This window comes from Moschus berezovskii, chromosome 14, assembly GCF_049115385.1.
Source record: "Moschus berezovskii isolate FMDL1 chromosome 14, NW_MosBer_1.0, whole genome shotgun sequence".
NCBI classification, from domain to species: Eukaryota; Metazoa; Chordata; class Mammalia; order Artiodactyla; family Moschidae; genus Moschus; species Moschus berezovskii.
Genome location: NC_142473.1, coordinates 20,791,886 through 20,811,884, shown reverse-complemented (window position 1 = coordinate 20,811,884; position 19,999 = coordinate 20,791,886). Strand labels below are relative to the sequence as shown.

At 40.3% G+C, this 19,999-nt stretch overlaps 1 protein-coding gene across 1 annotated transcript in view; it reads left to right on the top strand.

Moving 5' to 3' along the window:
* The window catches only part of ALKBH8 (alkB homolog 8, tRNA methyltransferase), a 130,989-nt gene that overhangs the window by 36,152 nt on the left and 74,838 nt on the right, over nucleotides 1-19,999 (top strand). Inside the window, exon 7 of the mRNA XM_055422944.2 lies at nucleotides 4,748-4,818. Within this exon, the coding sequence (XP_055278919.2) occupies nucleotides 4,748-4,818 (71 nt within the window). The remainder of the gene's footprint in view (nucleotides 1-4,747; nucleotides 4,819-19,999) is intronic.

Genomic DNA, 19,999 nt, shown 5'->3' with positions numbered 1-19,999 from the left:
TATTATTGATTTTTTTGCACTTGTTAGCATCTTCATCTGATATTTATACTAATCAAATGATATTGAGGGCTTTATCAGTGACAAGTTATGGCGTTTTTTTCCCTCTGCGTTTATCATGTTTTGTGATAGCTTAGTCTTTCCATTGGTCTATAAAATCCTTAAGGTCAAGGATTGTGTCTTACTAGCTTTATATACTCTCACGATATAACAAAGTTCCTTTCAAGTAAGAGATATACTCAGTCAATGTAGATTGAGGGTGTATATCGTCACCCTGCTTACTTAACTTATATACAGAGTACATCATGCGAAATGCTGGACTGGATGAATCACAAGCTGAAATTAAGATTGATGGGAGAAGAATCAATAACCTCAGGTATGTAGATGGTACCACCCTAATGGCAGAAAGCAAAGAGGAACTAAAGAGCCTCTTGATGGAGGTGAAAGAGGAGAGTGAAAAAGCTAGCTTAAGCTCAATATTTATAAAAAGAGGATCATGACATTCGGTCCCTTCACTTCACAGTAAATAAATAGAGAAAAAATGGAAACAGTGGCAGACTTTTATTTTCTTGGATTCCAAAATCACTGTGGATGGTGACTGCAGCCATGAAATTAAAAGACACTTCCTCCTTGGAAGAAAAGCTATGACAAAACTAGACAGCATATTGAAAAGCAGAGATATCACTTTGCCAGCAAAGGTCCGTATAGTCAAAGCTATGGTTTTTCCATTAGTCATGTATGGATGTGAGAGCTGGACCATAAAGAAGGCTGAGTGCCAAAGAATTGATGCCTTCTAACTTTGGTGCTGGAGAAGACTCTTGAGAGTCCCTTGGACAGCAGGGATATCAAACCATTCAATCCTAAAGGAAATCAACCCTGAATATTCATTGGGAGGACTGGTGCTGAAGCTGATACTCCATTACTTTGGCCACCTTCTGGGAGGAACTGAATTGTTGAAAAAGACCTTGATGCTTGGAAAGGTTGAAGGCAGGAGGAGAAGGGGACAACAGAGGATGAGACAGTTGGGTGGCATCACCTACTCAGTGGACGTGAGTTTGAGCAGATTCTGAGAGATGGTGATGGACAGGGAAACCTGTCATGCTGCAGTCCGTGGGGTCATAAAGAGATGGACATGAAAAACCACAACAGTGTCGATTGAGAGACTGGTGGAAGAAGCCATATCTTAAATATTCATAAGATTAGTTTTCATGCCTGGTTGTTGCTTTTGTTCTATAAGTACTTGGGAATCCAGTATTCATAGGTCAGAATGACTTTGTTAGCTATCTTGGGATGATATTTGGGAAATGCCCTGGTTAAGCAATGACTCTCAAGTCTTGATTTTACAGTCAATTCACAATGGCGCTTTAATGTAAAGTTATATTTTTAGTTTAGACCTAGTTTAATTTTCATACTGTTCATGGGATTCTCATGGCAAGAATGCTGGGGTGGTTTGCCATTCCCTCCTCCATTGAACCACATTTTGTCAGAACTCTCCACTATGACCTGTCCATCTTGAGTGACCCTGCACAGCATGGCTCATAGCTTCATTGAGTTACACAGTCACCTTCGCCACAACAAGGCTGTGATCCATGATGGCGGTGATCTGGAAGATGAGCCCTCCAGCTCAGAAAGTGTCCATTATACTACGGGGGAAGAGTGGAGGTAATTGCTAATAGCTCCAGAAAGAATGAAGAGGCTGGGCCAAAGTGGAAATGACAGTTGTAGATGTGTCTGGAGGTGAAAGTAAAGTCCAGTGGTGTAAAGAACAATATTGCATAGGAACCTGGAATGTTAGGTCCATGAATCAAGGTAAACTGGATGTGGTCACGCAGGAGATGGCAAGAGTGAACACTGACATTTTAGGAATTAGTGAACTTAAATGGGTGAGAGTGGGTGAATTTAATTCAGATGACCATCATATCTACTACTGTGGACAAGAATCCCTTAGAAGAAGTGGAGTAGCCATCGTCATCAACAAAAGGGTCTGAAATGCAGTACTTGGGTGCAAACTCAAAAACTGATCTTGATTTGTTTCCAAGGCAAACCATTCAGTATCACAGCATTCCAAGTCTATGCCCCAACCACTATTACCGAAGAATCTGAAGTTGACTGGTTCTATGAAGACCTACAAGACCTTCTAGAACTACCACCAATAAGAAAGGTGTCCTTTTCATTATAGAGGATTGGAATGCAAAAGTAGGAAGTCACATGATACCTGGAGTAACAGGCAAGTTTGGCCTAGAAATACAAAATGAAGCAGGACAAAGGCTAACAGAGTTTTGCCAAGAGAATGCACTGGTCATAGCAAACACCCTCTTCCAGAAACATAAGAGATGACTCTACATGTGGACATTGCTAGATGCTCAATACTGAAATCAGGTTGATTATATTGTTTGCAGTTGAAGATGGAGAAGCTCTATACAGTCAGAAGAAACAAGACCAAGAGTTGATTGTATCTCAGATCATGAGCTCAATATTGCAAAATTCAGGTTTAAATTGATGAAAGTAGGGAAAACTGCTAGGCCATTCAGGTATAACCTAAATCAAATCCCTTATGATTATACAGTGGAGGTGATGAATAAATTCAAGGGGTTAGATCTGATAGAGTGCCTGAATAACTATGGGATGGAGGTTCACAACATTGTACAGGAGGCAGTGACCAAGCCATCTGAAAGTAAAGAAGTGCAGAAGGCAAAGTGATTGTCTGAGGAGACTTTACAAATAGCTGAGACGAGAAGAGAAGTGAAAGGCAAGGGAGATAGGGAAAGATACAGCCATCTGAATGCAGAGTTCCAGAGAATATCAAGGAGAGATAAGAAAGCCTTCTTAAGTGGACAATGCAAAGAAATAGAGGAAAACAATCAATAGGAAAGACTAGAGATCTTTTCAGGAAAATTGGGGATATCAAGGGAACATTTCACGCAAGGATGGGCACGATAAAGGACAAAAACTGTGAGGACCTAACAGAAGCAAAAGAGATTAAGAAGAGGTGGCAGTAATACACAGGGAAAAAAAAGTCTTAATGACCCTGATAACCATGATGGTATAGTCACTCACCTAGAGCCAGACTTCCTAGAATGTGAAGTCAAGTGGCCTTGGGAAACATTACTATGAACAAATCTAGTAAATGTGATGGAATTCCAGCTAAGCTGTTTCAGATCCTAAATGATGATGCTGTTAAAGTTCTGCACATAGTATGTCAGCAAATTTGGAAAAATAAGCACTGGCCACGGTATTGGAAAAGATCAGTTTTCATTCCAGTCCCAAAGAAGGACAGTGCTAAAGCCAGCTTCTGTACAGTTGTACACATTTCACATACTAGCAAGCTTGTGCTCAAAATCCTTCAGGCTAGGCTTCAGCAGTGTGTAAACCAAGAAATTCCAGATGTATAAGCTGGGGTTAGAAGAAACAGAGGAACCAGAGATCAAATCGCCGACATCTGTTGGATCATAAAGCAAGGGAGTTGCCGAATATCATCTACTTCTGCACTGACTACACTAAAGCCTTTGCCTTTGTGAATCACAAGAAACTGGAAAATTATTAAAGAGATAATTTAATTTATCTCTGACCACCTTACTGTTCTCCTGAGAAACTGATATGCAAGTCAAGAAGCAAGAGTTAGAACCAGACATGGAACAATGGAATGGTTCAAAATTGGGAAAGGAATATATCAAAATTAGGAAAGGCTGTGTATTGTCACCCTGCTTATTTAACTTACATGCAAAGTACATTATGCAAAATGCCAGGCTGGATGAAGCACAAGGTGGAAGCAAGATTACCGGGAGAAATATCAACAACCTCAGATATGTAGATAATACCATGATAATGGCAGAAAGTGAAGAGGAACTAAAGAGCCTCTTGATGAGGGTGAAATAGGAGACTGAAAAAGCTGGCTTAAAACTCAGCATTCAAAAAGCTAAGATCATGGCATCTGTTCCCATCACTTCATGGAAAATAAAAGGGGAAAAGTGGAAACAGTGACAGACTATTTTCTTGGGCTCCAAAATCACCATGGATGGTGACTGCAGGCATGAAATTAAAAGATACTTGCTCCTTAGAAGGAAAGCTATGAAAAACCTAAATGGTTTACTAAAAGCAGAGACATCACTTTGCCAACAAAGGTCTGTACAGTCAAAGCATTGGTTTTCTAGTAGTCATATATGGATGTGAGAGTTTGATCATAAAGAAGGCTGCGCACCAAAGATTTGATGCTTTCAAATTGCTGTGCTGCAGAAGGCTCTTGAAAGTCCCTTGGACTCCATGGAGATCAAAGCAGTAATCCTAAACGAAATCCGTACTGAATATTCTTTGGAAGGACTGATGCTGAGAGTGAAGCTCCAATACTTTGGCCATCAGATGGGAATAGCTGACTCTTTGGTAAACACCCTGATGCTGGAAATGTGTTGAAGACAAAGAAGGGAGCAACAGAGAATGAGATGGTTAATAGTATCACTGACTCAATGGATGTGAATTTGAGCAAACTCTGGGCATATTGAAGGACATGGAAGCCTGGCATGCTGCAGTCCGTGGGGTCACAAAGAATTGGACACCGCTTAGAGACTCAACAACAGCTGCAACAACAAATTTAATTTTATTTACATTCATCTTAGTTTCCTTTTACCTAAAATTACAGTAGATCCCTGTTTATCAAATGCTGTTTTCACTATAATCCTTGAGGCTATATTTAGAGATGTCTTAAATGTACTAAAAAGAGAAGTGAAGTGACCTGTTACCCTATCTTCCATCTCAGGAATTCCTGCTCATATTGACACACATTCCGCTTTTGAGGATGAGATCGTTTCTCTCAGTTTGGGATCAGAGGTAAATTTTCAAACACTTTTATTAGCTATCAGGAAATGTCTTACTTTATACTCCTTTTTCATAGGATTTCTCACATTTCTCATTTCAGATGAATTAAGAGTTAAAAATGAAGTGTAAAGATACCATTAGCATTTAATTTCTTATAGAATGTGAAATTATCGCAGTCTCTTCATTTAGGTGTCCAGAGTTTTATGTATCAGCTCACTAGATGGCAGGAAAGCCCTGTAAAATACATGGTACTTTTGTAAGTTAAGTAAAACCGAAATGTCCATTTTACAGTAATTTACTATAGCAACATTGCCGTCTAGTGGCTAAAGATAGCAGTTGCAGTCTATAGGTAAAACTAAAATGTGTCTGGAATTTTGATAAACTTGTTCACATATATTTTATGATTCAGTCCCTTCAAAAACTTTGAACAGTGATTGGTAATATTGTTTTATTTACAAATGAAGAAGCGGTTCATGTTTATTCACTGATATATTTTTATAGTCTAGTTGTACTTTATTTGATCTGCTCTTTGAAAGTTGCTCAGTCATGTTCTACTCTTTGTGACCCCATGGACTATACATATACGGTCCGTGGAATTCTCCAGGCCAGAATACTGGAGTAGGTAGCTTTTCCCTTCTCCAGAGGATCTTCCCAACCCAGGAATTGAACCCAAGACTCCCGCATTGCAGGTGGATTCTTTACCAGCTGAGCCACAAGGGAAGCCCTTAAACTGCTATAGAAGCTATCAAAAGCATGATTTAAAGCAATCCATGCAAACTGAAGCTCTGAGGCCTTCCCTCACAGCTCACTTGGTGAAGAATCCACCTGCAGTGCAGGAGACCGTGGTTCAATTCCTGGGTCAGGAAGATCTGCTAGAGAAGAAATAGACTACCCACTCCAGTATTCTGGAGTTTCCCTTGTGGCTCAGCTGGTTAAGAATCCGCTGCAACGCGGGAGACCTGGGTTCGATCCCTAGGTTGGGAAGATCCCCTGGAGAAGGGAAAGGCTACGCATTCCAGTAGTCTGGCCTGGAGAATTCCAGGGACTATGCAGTCTATGGGATCGTAAAGAGTCGGACATGACTGAGCAATTTTCACTTTATTTCATGCAAACTGAAGATAGAGTTTTAGATAGAAACCAAAATTTCAAATCTAGAAGAGTCTTTAAAATAATGAGGTTGTTTCAAAACCTTATCTTGTTCCTGGATGTAAATACTGTTATCTAGTGTTTTTTGCATATGCTTAGTTCATTTCAGATCAGTCACTCAGTTAAGTCCAAATCTTTGTGACCCCATGGACTGCAGAAGGCCAGGCTTCCCTGTCCATCACCAACTCCCGGAGTTTACTCAAGCTTATGTCCATTGAGTCAGTAATGCCATCCAACCGTCTCATCTTCTGTCATCCCCTTCTCCTCCCGCCCTCAATCTTTCCCAGCATCAGGGTCTTTTCAAATGAATCAGTTCTTTGCATCATATGGCCAAAGTATTGGAGTCTCAGCTTCAGTATCAGTCCTTCCAGTGAGTATTCAGGACTGATTTCCTTTAGGATATACTGGTTGGATCTCCTTGCAGCCCAAGGGATTTTCAAGAGTCTTCTTCAACACCACAGTTCAAAAGCATCAATTCCTTGGTGCTCAGCTTTCTTTATAGTCCAACTCTCACATCCATACATGACTACTGGAAAAACCATAACTTTGACTAGGTGGACCTTTGTTGGGAAAGTAATGTCTGCTTTTTAGAATGCTGTCTAATTTGGTCATAACTTTTCTTCTAAGGATCAAGTGTCTTGTAATTTCATGGCTGCAATCACCATCTGCAGTGATTTTGGAGCCCAAGAAAATAAAGTCTTGTCACTGTTTCCACTGTTTCCCTATCTATTTGCCATGAAGTGATGGGACCAGATGCCGTGATCTTAGTTTTCTGATTGTTGAGCTTTAAGCCAACTTTTTCACTCTCCTCTTTCAGTTTTATCAAGAGGCTCTTTAGTTCTTCACTTTCTGCCATAAGGGTGGTGTCATCTGCACATGGGAGGTTATTCACATTTCTTCTGGCAATCTTGATTCCAGCTTGTGCTTCACCCAGCCCAGAGTTTCTCATGATGTACTCTGAATGTAAGTTAAATAAGCAGGGTGACAATATACAATCTTGATATACACCTTTCCCTATTTGGAACCAGTCTGTTGTTCCATTTGCTTAGTTCCCATCGCTAAATTTTGCTTTGGCTTTTTAACTTTTGCTGAGCTTGTGTGATCATGTTGATACTGTGTCTATAGAGCTAGTGTAATTGTTTGATAAGGCAAAACCATCTTATCCTCTTCACCTGTGGATTCTTATTAAGTGCTTTAAAAACTAATGAGGACAGGAAGGGAAAAGAGCTCTTCTCTGTCTTGTTTATTTTCATTTTACCTCTTAATCCTGGCTTGTAGCTTTAGGGGACCAGCAAAGAGCATCTTTCTCTTTTCCTCCTAACTGTGTAACCAGTGTAGAAATGAGATAAAAGATAAATGAATATCAGAATGTCAGCTTCTGAGAAAACGTGGAAGATAATGGCTTTGGATCTGTAACCAACTGGATTTATTAATACTTCAACTCTGAATTAGACATGCTGTCCTTTACACTGATACAGCTGACGACTTCCCATAAAGGCAGAGGCTGTAACAGAGGACATGAAGACGTATAAATTAAGATTCTGCAAACTAGCTAGATTTGAAAGAGAGAAGAAAGGACTCACTGAAGCAGGTTTGGCTCTAGGCTAACCAATCAGCTGAGGTGTGCCTTCTCTGTGGAGAGTTGGAAGTAAAAAAATGGAGAAAAATAGGTCTTCCTATTACTTTCACTCCTATAGAAATTCTCTCTATTCCTAGGGAAATATAAAAAATGGGGCCTAAATATTCCTCCAACACCCTGAAAGGTGATTATGTAGTTTTTAATTATAAGTTATAAAGAAGGGGAAAACTTGCTTCTAGTTGCACTGAAAATCTACTGTAATCATTATCTCCATTTGGTGTCTCTGGAGTTACACACTTTTTCCCCTAGTGGAAAACAAAAAGAAGTATAATTGCCTTACAGTATTAGTTTCAGTTATACAAGCCAAATTCACACTTAAATTGAAGACTGGGGAAAACCACTAGACCATTCAGGTATGACCTAAATCAAATCCCTTATGATTATACAGTGGAAGTGAAAAATAAATTTAAGGGACTAGAACTGATAGAGTGCCTGATGAACTATGAATGGAGGTTCATGACATTGTACAGGAGACAGGGAGCAAGACCATACCCAAGAAAAAGAAATGCAAAAAAGCAAAATGGCTCTCTGAGGAGGCCTTACAAATAGCTGTAAAAAGAAGAGAAGCGAAAAGCAAAGGAGACAAGGAAAGCTATACCCATTTGAATGCAGAGTTCAAAAGAATAGCAAAGAGAGATAAAAAAGCCTTCCTCAGTGATCAGTGCAAAGAAATAGAGGAAAACAATAGAATGGGAAAGACTAGAGATCTCTTCAAGAAAATTAGAGATACCAAGGGAACATTTCATGCAAAGAAATGGTATGGACCTAACAGAAGCAGAAGATATTAAGAAGAGGTGGCAAGAATACAGAGAAGAACTGTACAAAAAAGATCTTCATGACCCAGATAATCTCAAAGGTGTGATCACTCCCACTCACCTAGAGCCGGACATCCTGGAATGTGAAGTCAGGTGTGCCTTAGAAAGCATCACTATGAATAAAGCTAGTGGAGGTGATGAAATTCCAGTTGAGATATTTCAAATTCTAAAAGATGATGCAGTGAAAGTGCTGTACTCAATATGTCAGCAAATTTGGAAAACTCAGCAGTGGCCACATGACTGGAAAAGGTCAGTTTTCATTCCAATCCCAAAGAAAGGCAATGCCAAAGAATGCTCAAACTACCGCTCAGTTGCACTCATCTCACACGCTAGTAAAGTCATGCTCAAAATTTTCCAAGCCAGGCTTCAGCAATACTTGAACCATGAACTTCCAGATGTTCAGTCTGGTTTTAGAAGAGGCAGAGGAGCCAGAGATCAAATTGCCAACATCCGCTGGATCATGGAAAAAGCAGGAGAGTTCCAGAAAGACATCTATTTCTGCTTTATTGACTATGCCAAAGCCTTTGACTGTGTGGATCTCAATAAACTGTGGGAAATTCTGAAAGAGATGGGAATACCAGACCACCTGACCTGCCTTTTGAGAAACCTGTATGCAGGTCAGGAAGCAACAGTTAGAACTGGACATGGAACAACAGACTGGTTCCAAATAGGAAAAGGAGTACGTCAAGCCTGTATATTGTCACCCTGCTTATTTAACTTATATGCAGAGTACATCATCAGGAATGCTGGGCTGGAAGAAGCACAAGCTAGAATCAAGATTGCCGGGAGAAATATCAATAACCTGAGATATGTGGATGACACCACCCTTATGGCAGAAAGTGAAGAGGAACTAAAAAGCCTCTTGATGAAAGTGAAAGGGGACAGTGAAAACGTTGGCTTAAAGCTCAACATTCAGAAAACTAAGATCATGGCATCTGGTCCCATCACTTCATGGCAAATAGATGGGGAAACAGTGGAAACAGTGTCAGACTTTATTTTTTGTGGCTCCAAAATCACTGCAAATGGTGATTGCAGCCATGAAATTAACGATGCTTGTCCTTGGAAGGAAATTTACGACCAACCTAGATAGCATATTAAAAAGCAGCGATATTACTTGGCCAGCAAAGGTCCGTCTAGTCAAGGCTATGGTTTTTCCAGTAGTCATGTATGGATGTGAGAGTTGGACTGTGAAGAAAGCTGAGTGCTGAAGAATTGATGCTTTTGAACTGTGGTGTTGGAGAAGACTCTTGAGAGTCCCTTGGATTGCAAGGAGATCCAGCCAATTCATCCTAAATGAGATCAGTCCTGGTTGTTCATTGGAGAGACTGATGTTGAAGCTGAAGCTCCAATACTTTGGCCAGCTGATGCGAAGAGCTGACTTATTTGAGAAGACCCTGATGCTGGGAAAGATTGAGCGCAGGAGGAAAAGGGGATGACAGAGGATGAGATGATTGGGTGGCATCACCAACACAATGGACTTGGGTTTGGGTGGTCTCCGGGAATTGATGATGGACAGGGAGGCCTGGCATACTGCAGTTCATGGGGTCACAAAGAGTCAGACACGACTGAGCAACTGAACTGAACTGAACTGATGCAAGATGATAATTTGATATTTTTATATTCTGTAAGATGGTTACCACAATAAGACTAGTCACCATCTGTTGCTGCACAAAATTATTATAGTATTATTGACTGTATTCTCTGTGCTGTACATTACATCCCTTTTGCTAATTTGTTTTATAAGTTTGGAAGTTTGTACTTCTTTATCTCCCTAACCTATTTTACTCATGCCCCTATCCTCCTCCCCTGTTAGGATCACCAATCCTCTCTATCTGAGTCTGCTTCTGTTTTGTTACATTTGTTCATTTGTTTGTTTTTTAGATTCCACATATAAGTGAGATCATATAGCATTTGTTTTTCTATCTGACTTATTTTAATTAATATACTCTAGGCCCATCCATGTTGCTATAAATGGCAAATTTTCCTACTTTTTTATGGCTGAATAATTTTGTGTATGTGTATGTTCACATTTTATTTATGTATTAATGGATTCTTAGGTTGCTTTCATGTCTTGACTGTTGTAAATAATGCACATGGAACTTATCTTTTCAAGTTTGTGTTTATTCCTTATGTAAAGCAGAGTTGTGTTTGAAATGTGGAATTTGCTGATGTGTGCTCTGGAGTAGATTTGTTTGTGGTGTTTTCTACTTAACTTTTGATTGGATCTCATATTGCTTGCTTCACTCATGCAGTATTGTAGACAAGTTCCCAGGTATGTCGCTTAAATGTGTTCATAGTATCTGATCAACTAGGAAAGTTTTCACACCAGAAATATCAAATAATACTCTTCTTCTTACACCCTCACTCAGAGGCAATGAGAAATAAGTTCCTTTGGGCCCCAATTTAGCTGTTTTGTCTGCTACTTGCAGATCACTCTTATATGCAGTAAGATACAACATCATCGTGTATGAGTTTATTTTTGCCCCTCGTTTTAAGACTGTTAAGGCTTGTACTTTAGAAAATTGCTTCTGACTACAGCAAGGGAGCAGAGCTTATTTTCTATCTTTAATAATTTTCAAATGGGAAGTCCTGTGTCCTCTGTATTGATTCCACGGTGTGTTATCACTGCCATTGCCTCTCCTTCCTTTGAGTTTCACAAGACTTGGTAATCTTGAGATTCCATTTTTCAAGGAATTAACAAGGGAATTCATGACTTTTAGTGCTTTTTTGTTGTTGTTGTTTTATTGGAGTATAATTTCTTTATAATGTTGTGTTAATTTCTGCTGTACAAGTTGATAAATCATCTATATGTATACATACAGGCCCCTTCTTGTTGGCCTCCCTCCCACCTCACCCCCGCCCCAGTCCCACCCATCTAGGTCACCACAAAGTTTCAAACTGACCTCCCTATGCTGTATATAGCAGGTTCGCCCTAGCTATCTGTTTTATACATGGCAGTGCATGCGTGTCAGTCTCAGTTTCCCAATTCATCACTCACCCACCCCACCAGGGAAGTCCTTCACTATTGTCTTCTATTTCATTTATTTCTATTATGATCTTTGTGATTTGGGGTTTTTAAATTTTTCTTTCTATAATTGCTCTAGGTGTAAGGTTAGATTGTATATTTGAATTTTTCTCGTTTCTTGAGGTGAGATTGAATTGCTATAAACTTTCCTCTTAGAACTTCTTTGCTGTGTCCCATAGGTTTTGGGTCACTGTGTTTTTGTTTCTATGTATTTTTAAAATTTTCTCTTTGATTTCTCATGATCTCTGGCTCAGAGGTTAAAGCGTCTGCCTCCAATGCAGGAGACCCGGGTTCGATCCCTGGGTCGGGAAGATCCCCTGGGGAAGGAAACGGTAACCCACTCCAGTATTCTTGCCTGGAGAATCCCATGGACGGAGAAGCCTGGTAGGCTACAGTCTAGGGGGTCGCAAAGAGTCGGACACGACTGAGCAATGGAACAGAACAGAACGGAGCCTCCACGTGTTTGTGTTTTTTATAGTTTTTTTTTTTTTCCTTGTAATTGATTTCTAATCTCATGGCGGTCTGGTCAGAAAACATGCATGATATGATTTCAGTTTTCTTAAATGTACCAAGGCTTGATTTGTGACCCAAGATGTAACCTATCCTGGAGAATGTTCTGTGTGCACTTGAGAAGAAAGTATATTCTGCCACTTTTGTGTGGAATGTTGTAAAAATATTAGTGAAATCTATTTGGTCTATTGTGTCATTTTGTCATTTAAAGATTGTGTTTCCTTAGTTATTTTCTATCTGGATGATCTGTCCATTGGTGTAAGTAGGCTGTTAAAGTCCACCATTTTAACAAAAATTCAAAGTTGGGAAAGGAGCATGTCAAGACTGTATATTGTCACTCTGCTTATTTAACTTATATGCAGAGTACATTATGAAAAATGCCAAGCTGGATAACTCACAAGCTGGAATCAAGATTGCTGGGAGAAATATCAGCAACCTCAGATAGGCAGATGATACCCCCCACAATGACAGAAAGTGAAGAGGAACTAAAGAGCCTCTTGATGAATGTGAAACAGGAGAGTGAAAAAGCTGGGTTAAAACTCAACATTCATTGTGTATATGTACCAAAGCTTTCTTATCCATTCGTCTGCAGATGGACATCTAGGTTGCTTCCATGTCCTCGCTATTATAAACAGTGCTGCGATGAAAATTGGAGAACATGTGTTTCTTTCAATTCTGGTTTCCTCGGTGTGTACACCCAGGAGTGCGATTGCTGGATCATATGGCAGTTCTATTTCCAGTTTTTTGAGGAATCTTCACACTATTCTCCATAGTGACTGTACTAGTTTGTATTCCCACCAATAGTGTAAGAGGGTTCCCTTTTCTCTACACCCTCTCCAGCATTTATTGTATGTAGACTTTTGGATAGCGGCCATTCTGACTGAAATGGTATCTCATTGTGGTTTTGATTTGCATTTCTCTGATTATGAGGGATGTTGAGCATTTTTTCATGTGTTTGTTAGCCATCTTTATGTCTTCTTTGGAGAAATGTCTGTTTAGTTCTTTGGCCCATTTTTTGATTGGGTCATTTATTTTTCTGGAATTGAGCTGGAGGAGCTGCTTGTATATTTTGGAGATTAATTCTTTGTCATTTGTTTCATTTGCTATTTTCTCCCATTCTGAAGGCAGTCTTTTCACCTTGCTTATAGTTTCCTTTGCTGTGCAGAAGCTTTTGATTTTAATTAGGTCCCATTTGTTTCTTTTTGCTTTTATTTCCAATATTCTGGGAGGTGGGTCTTGGAGGATCCTGCTGTGAGGTGGATGAAATTGGAGCCTATTTTACAGAGTGAAGTAAGCCAGAACGAAAAACACCAATACAGTATACTAACGCATATATATGGAATTTAGAAAGATGGTAACCTTAACCCTGTATACGAGACAGCAAAAGAGACACAGGTGTATAAAACAGTCTTTGGGACTCTGTGGGAGAAGGTGAGGGTGGGATGATTTGGGAGAATGGCATTGAAACATGTATATTATCATATGTGAAAGGAATTACCAGTCCAGGTTTGACGCATGATACAGGATGCTCAGGGCTGGTGCACGGGGATGACCCGGAGGGAGGATATAGGGAGGAAGGAGGTGGGAGGGGGGTTCAAGAAGGGGAACACATGTACACCTGGGGCGGATTCATGTCAATGTATGGCAAAACCAACCAATATAATATTGTAAAGTAAAATAAAATTTCAAATATCTGCAAAAAATAAAAAAAGAAAATCACCAAAATAAAAGAAAAAACCCCCCTCAACATTCAAAAAACAAAGATCATGGCGTCAGTCCCATCACTTCACGGTAAATAGACAGGGAAAAAATGGAAACAGTGGTAGATTTTATTTTCTTAGACTCCAAAATCACTGTGGACAGTTACCGCAGCCATGAAATTAAAAGATGATTGCTCCTTGGAAGAAAAGCTTTGACAAACCTAGACAGCATATTAAAAAGCAGAGACATCACTTTGCCGACAAAAGTCCATATAGTCAAAGGGTGATTTTTCCAGTAGTCATGTATGGATATGAGAGTTGTGCCATAAAGAATGCTGAGTGTGCTGAAGGATTGATGCTTTTGAATCTGTGGTGCTGGAGAAGACGCTTGAGAGTTCCTTGGACAGCATGGAGATCAAGTCAGTCAATCTTAAAGGACATCAACCCTGAATATTCATTGGAGGGACTGATGCTGAAGCTGAAGCTCCAATACTTTGGCCACCTGAGATGAAGAGCCAACTCACTGGAAAAGACCATGATGCTGGGAAAGATTGAGGGCAGGAGAAGAGGGCGACAAGGATAAGATGGTTGGATGGCATCACTGACTCAGTGGGCATGAGTTTGAGCAAACTCTGGAGATAATGAAGGACAAGGAAGCCTGGTGTGCTGCAGTCCATGGGGTCACAAAGAGTACTTAGTGACTTAGCGATTGAATAACAACAACAAATTCCCCCACTATCATTATTTTACTGTTGATATCCCATTTTATGGTTGTTAGCATCGGCCTTGGAGAAGGAAATGGCAACCCACTCCAGTGTTCTTGCCTGGAGAATTCCAGGGACGGGGGAGCCTGGTGGGCTTCCGTCTATGGGGTCGCACAGAGTCGGTCACGACTGAAGTGACTTAGCAGCAGCAGCAGCAGCAGCAGCAGCAGCCTTATGTATTGAGGTGCTCCTTTGTTGAGTGCAGAAACATTTATAATTGTTATATCTTCTTGGATTGATCCCTTGGTCATTATGTAATATGATTCTTTGTCTCCTGTAACATTCTTTATTTTAAAGTCTATTTTATCTGATATGAGTATTGCTACTCCAGCTTTCTTTTAATTTCCGTTTGCATGGAGTATCTGTTTCCATCCCCTTCTTTCAGTCAATATGTGCCCCTAGGTCTGAAGTGGGTCACTTGTAGACAGCATATATAGGGTTTTGTTTGTATATCCATTTAGTTAGTCTGTGTCTCTTGGTTGGAGCATTTAATCCATTTACATTCAAATTAATTATCGATATATATGTTCCCCTTACCATTTTCTTAATTGTCTTGGTGGATCTTTTTCTTCTCTTGTGTTTTCTGCCTAGAGAAGTTCCTTTAGCATTTGTTGTAAAGCTGGTTTGGTGGTGCTGAATTCTCTTCTCTTTTGCTTTTCTGTAGAACTCTTGATTTCTCTGTTGAATCTAAATGAGATCCTTGCTGGGTAGAGTAATCTTGCTTTTAGGTTTTCCCCTTTCATCATTTTAAGTGTATCCTGTCACTCTCTTCTGGTTTGCAGCACCCAGGTAGGAGGCAAGGAAGGGAAACTGGTTTCTTGTGGCCTTTGATTTTAACTTTTCTTAAAGGTTGGAAACTAAGCAGGCATGTGTAGTATAGGTGTGAATGTTTATGTGTGTTAGTCATTCATTCATGTCCAATTTTTTGTGACCTCGTGAACTATTGCGTTCCAGGCTCCTTTGTCCATGGAATTCTCCAGGCAAGAATATTGGAGTGGGTTGCCATTCCCTTCTCTGGGGGATCTTCCCAACCCAGAAATTGAGCCTTAGTCTCCTGAATTGCAGGCAGATTCTTTACCATCTGAGCAACCAGGGAAGCCCATGTAGTATAGGTTCAGTTCAGTTCAGTTCAGTCGCTCAGTCGTGTCCGACTCTCCGCGACCCCATGAATCACAGCACGCCAAGCCTCCCTGTCCATCACCAACTCCCGGAGTACACTCAAACTCATGTCCACAGAGTCGGTGATGCCATCCAGCCATCTCATTCTCCGTTGTCCCCTTCTCCTCCCACCCCCAACCTTTCCCAGCATCAGAGTCTTTTCCAGTGAGTCATCTCGTCGCATGAGGTGGCCAAAGTATTGCAGTTTCAGCTTTAGCATCAGTCCCTCCAATGAACACCCAGGATTGATCTCCTTTAGAATGGACTGGTTGGATCTCCTTGCAGTATAAGGGACTCTCAAGAGTCTTCTCCAACACCACAGTTCAAAAGCATCGATTCTTCGGCGATCAGCCTTCTTCACAGTCCAACTCTCACATCCATACATGACCACGGGAAACAATCAAATATGCAGATGACACTACCCTTATGGCAGAAAGTGAAGAGGAACTCAAAAGCCTCTTGATGAAAGTGAAAGAGGAGAGTGAAAAGGTTGGTTTGAAGCTCAACATTCAGAAAACAAAGATCATGGCATCTGGTCCCATCACTTCATGGGAAATAGATGGAAAAACAGTGGAAACAGTGTCAGACTTTGTTTTTTTGGGCTCCAAAATCACTGCAGATGCTGATTGCAGCCATGAAATTAAAAGACGCTTGCTCCTTGGAAGGAAAGTTATGACCAACCTTGATAGTATATTAAAAAGCAGAGACATTACTTTGCCAACCAAGGTCCGTCTAGTCAAGGCAGTGGTTTTTCCCGTAGTATAGATAGGAGATTTAAATTCCTCTGCTTTGGAAAAATATGGTATACCAGAAGGCTTCTCTTCTAGGTACTTTTCAGCTTAGGAAAGTATACTTTTGGGAATGTCATCTTTTGTAGAGTGACAAAAAGCTGTATTTGTTTTACTAAAAATGTACCGAGTTCCTCTTCACCCCAACAATGAACTAATTATCTCATGATATGGTGGGATTCTGTATTTATAAATCCAGGGAACATGTTAACAGACATTTTTGTTATTGCTGTATTTTTTTTATAAGTAATTTGTTTCAGTCTTGTATCCTTGCAGTTGTGTTTGTCTCTTCTTTTCTTTTTCTTCTTTTCTACTTGTCAGGATAAAACAGTAATCTGAGTTCTTGTTCACAGAGCCAAAGAATGAACTTTACAAACACGCAAATAGTCACACGGGCAGAGTTTTATTTTAAAGGGGAGAGAAATATAAAGCTCCCAGCATAGACACTGAGAAGGGGTAAAGTGCCCCGAAAGGGCGGCAATTATAGCAGTTTATATCTTTACCAGTATTGATCTGTTCGTTTTTGGTTGGCTCACATCCCCAATGTATATAATTTCTGACCAATTAGTTTGAAAGTCCCTATGTCCAGATTGTCATTTTTATGACTTTTTAAAAAATCCCTCTGTCCTTGAGTTTTCTTAGACATTGAGTCACCATCTTGTGACTCTTTCTCATGACCCCAGGCCATCATTTAAGGACGGGATGAGGACCAGAAGTGTGGGCTAAGAGTTAATGGTTCATCTTGTGTTTTCCTATCTGATAAGTTGGTCAACAGTTACTGATTGTTCTGTCTTGAGTCTGGATATTTTATGACCCTCCATGCCAGGGAGACTTTCCTCTGAATGCCTGGAATCTGGAACAAGTATAGCATTAAGTCAGTGGAGCAAAATGTTAATGTGGGAGAAGGAGTTGAAGTTAAAAAAATGAACTTAGGTCCTAGCCCTACAGTGACTGCCGAACAGTTTCTACCTCACAGACGTGGCAGACATGTCCATGATGAGGTATGTGTGCTGTTTAAAATAAAAAGCAGACTTACTTACAAGTTGTTACTGAACCAAATTTGTATCTGCTTGCCTACAAAGAGTAAAGCCAATCTGCTGACGCTGTATTGTGGTGAGGAAGAGTGCAGCATTTTTTGTAAATCAGTACAAGAAGGATGGGTGGCTTATGCTCTCAAACCCTGAAGTCTTCGAAGAGTCTCAGAAAAGCTTTTTAAAAGGCAAGGTGAGGGAGGTGAGTGTCCCAGGATATGTGATCAGCTCTTGCACTGTTCTCTGATTGATTGATGGTGATCAGTCTTTAGGCACCAGAAGTTTGGGAACTACATGCTTAGTCTTCAAGTAGTTAATTTCTTCCTTTGGTGATGGTTTTAGCATCTAAAAAACTCAGGAAATATGTATCAGATACTATTACCTAGGTACTATTGAGAGGAGCTAAAACAGAGGCTACAGGGAGAGGTCTGTCCCAGGAAAGCCCAAAAGGGTCCTGTCCAGTTGCAGTTTGAATCCCATGGAAAAGTCAGTGCAACTACAGAAGATTTATATTTGTCAGGCTCCTTTGTGGTCTGCTAAATTCTCAGGCATGCAATATTTTCTCCAGCTAAATATATCCTCTCAGCTTTCTCCCTTCTCTGTGAATCACACATCATTCTTCATGTCTTATTGTCTCTTGTTGATATACCCTTAAGAGTTTCACAGGGTTAAAGGTCTCAGCCTATTTTTAACCGATGAGGATCAGGATTAAATTTGTCTTCTTTCTCAGACGTGCTCCCAGTAGTGTTATATGTTTTCATTTTCCTGTTTAGCCAGCATGGATGAGGTCAGTGTCATGTACTTTTCTGTTATGCATCTGTCAACTTAAAAAATATTCACAACCTATAAATTGAGAGTTATGTCTTATTCTGTGGGAATTTTTGGGACTTCAAGTCTGGGAGACAGCATCTCAAGTAACCCTGAGAGAACTGGTCTGAGGAGGTGAAAGGAGGAGTGAAGTTTTGTAGCAAAAGATCAAAAGGTTGTTAATAAAAAGAAAACCAGATATCCCAAGTTAAGGAATTTCATGCTTTTCTGTGTATGGGAAGATGCAAGTCTGGGCTCACTGAAATCATTCCTATAATATGCATCTTGCTATCCTGGGGTCAGTGTCCTGAGTTTTTTCACATCCTGAACTTCCTTGGGGCTCATTGTAGGGAGTGGTTGCAGTCTAATGGCTGCTAGATCGCAGGTTTCTTCTTCCTGAGTGCTCCCAGAGCTTACCAGCCCACATTGTTATTGTTCAGTTGCTAAGAGATGTCTGACATTTTGTGACCCCATGGACTGCAGCACACCAGGTTTCTCTGTCCTCCACTATTTGTGAGAGTTTGCTCAGATTCATGTCCATTGAGTCAGTGATGCTTTCTAACCACCTCATCCGTTGTCACCCCCTTCTTTTGTCTTTAATCTTTTCCAGCATCAGGGTCTTTTCCAATAAGTCACTGGAATTGCTGATGACTGTGACATCCTTGTTTACTGATTCAGCAGGAAATATTTCATTTCTCACATCTTATCTTTACTTCAGTAAATACTTGAGTGATAACTATCTGCAGTTTCCTTTCTGTTGTATTTGGTTGTGTTAAGGGTTTTATAAGAGCAGAATGTCTAGGGTGTTTTGTTTGCTTTGAACTGAATATTATCCTTAGTCTTGCCCCATTGTTGCAGGAGAAGAGGGTGTGAGAGAATAGTCATGTCCCAGGTCTTGAGTGAGTTCCTGGGATGGCTGCCAAGTGAGGATTCTTGGCTTCATGTGGAAAAGAATTCTGGAGTGAGCCATAGTAAAGTAAAAGATCTTTTACAGAGATATACATTCCATAGACAGAATGTGGTCACTCTCAGTAGGCGAGAACCAGATTTCAGGCTGTGGGGTGTTTAGTTTTTATGGGCTGGGTAATTACACATGCTAAGAAGTAGGAGGAATATTCTGTTTGAGAGAAGGAGCAGAAGTTTCCAGGAACTGGGCCACAGCCCACTTTTTGGCCTTTTATTGTTAACCTGGGGACCTGTCATGGTGTCTGAGAATGTGTCATTTAGCATGCTAATGCATTGCAATGAAAATATAATAAGGCTCAAGTGCTTTTGGAATTTGAATCTTCAACCATCTTGGGCCACACTGGTTCTAACCAGTTTTGTTATATCCTCAATGGCTGTGTCATTGCTATAGTGATTGTATCCTGTTCCCTTTCTTCCTGTCTCATGAGCTTGCTGCGAACTTGATCTTTATTGACTCAGAAAATAAAGCACGTAAAACCAAAAAGAATAATTGGAAAAAGTTCCAATGGAGCAAAGCTGTCACAGGGCAGAATGATTCAGCAGTTGCTGGCAAGGTTTGTTGATTGTGAATCCTTAGTAATTATTTGAAAAAACTTTTTTTTTTTTTTTGGTCTTTAACAAGCAATGTTTTCAGGAAAATATTACAGATTTTATACTATTCCCTCCCTGTTGTTTGACCTGAGACCATGACAGGGAGGGAAAACAGCCCCGCCCATCAACAGAAAATTGGCTTAAAGATTTACTGAGCATGGCCCTGCCCATCAGAACAAGACCCACTTTCCCCCACAGTCAGTCTCTCTTATCAGGAAGCTTTCTTAAGCCTCTTTTCCTTATCCATTGGGTG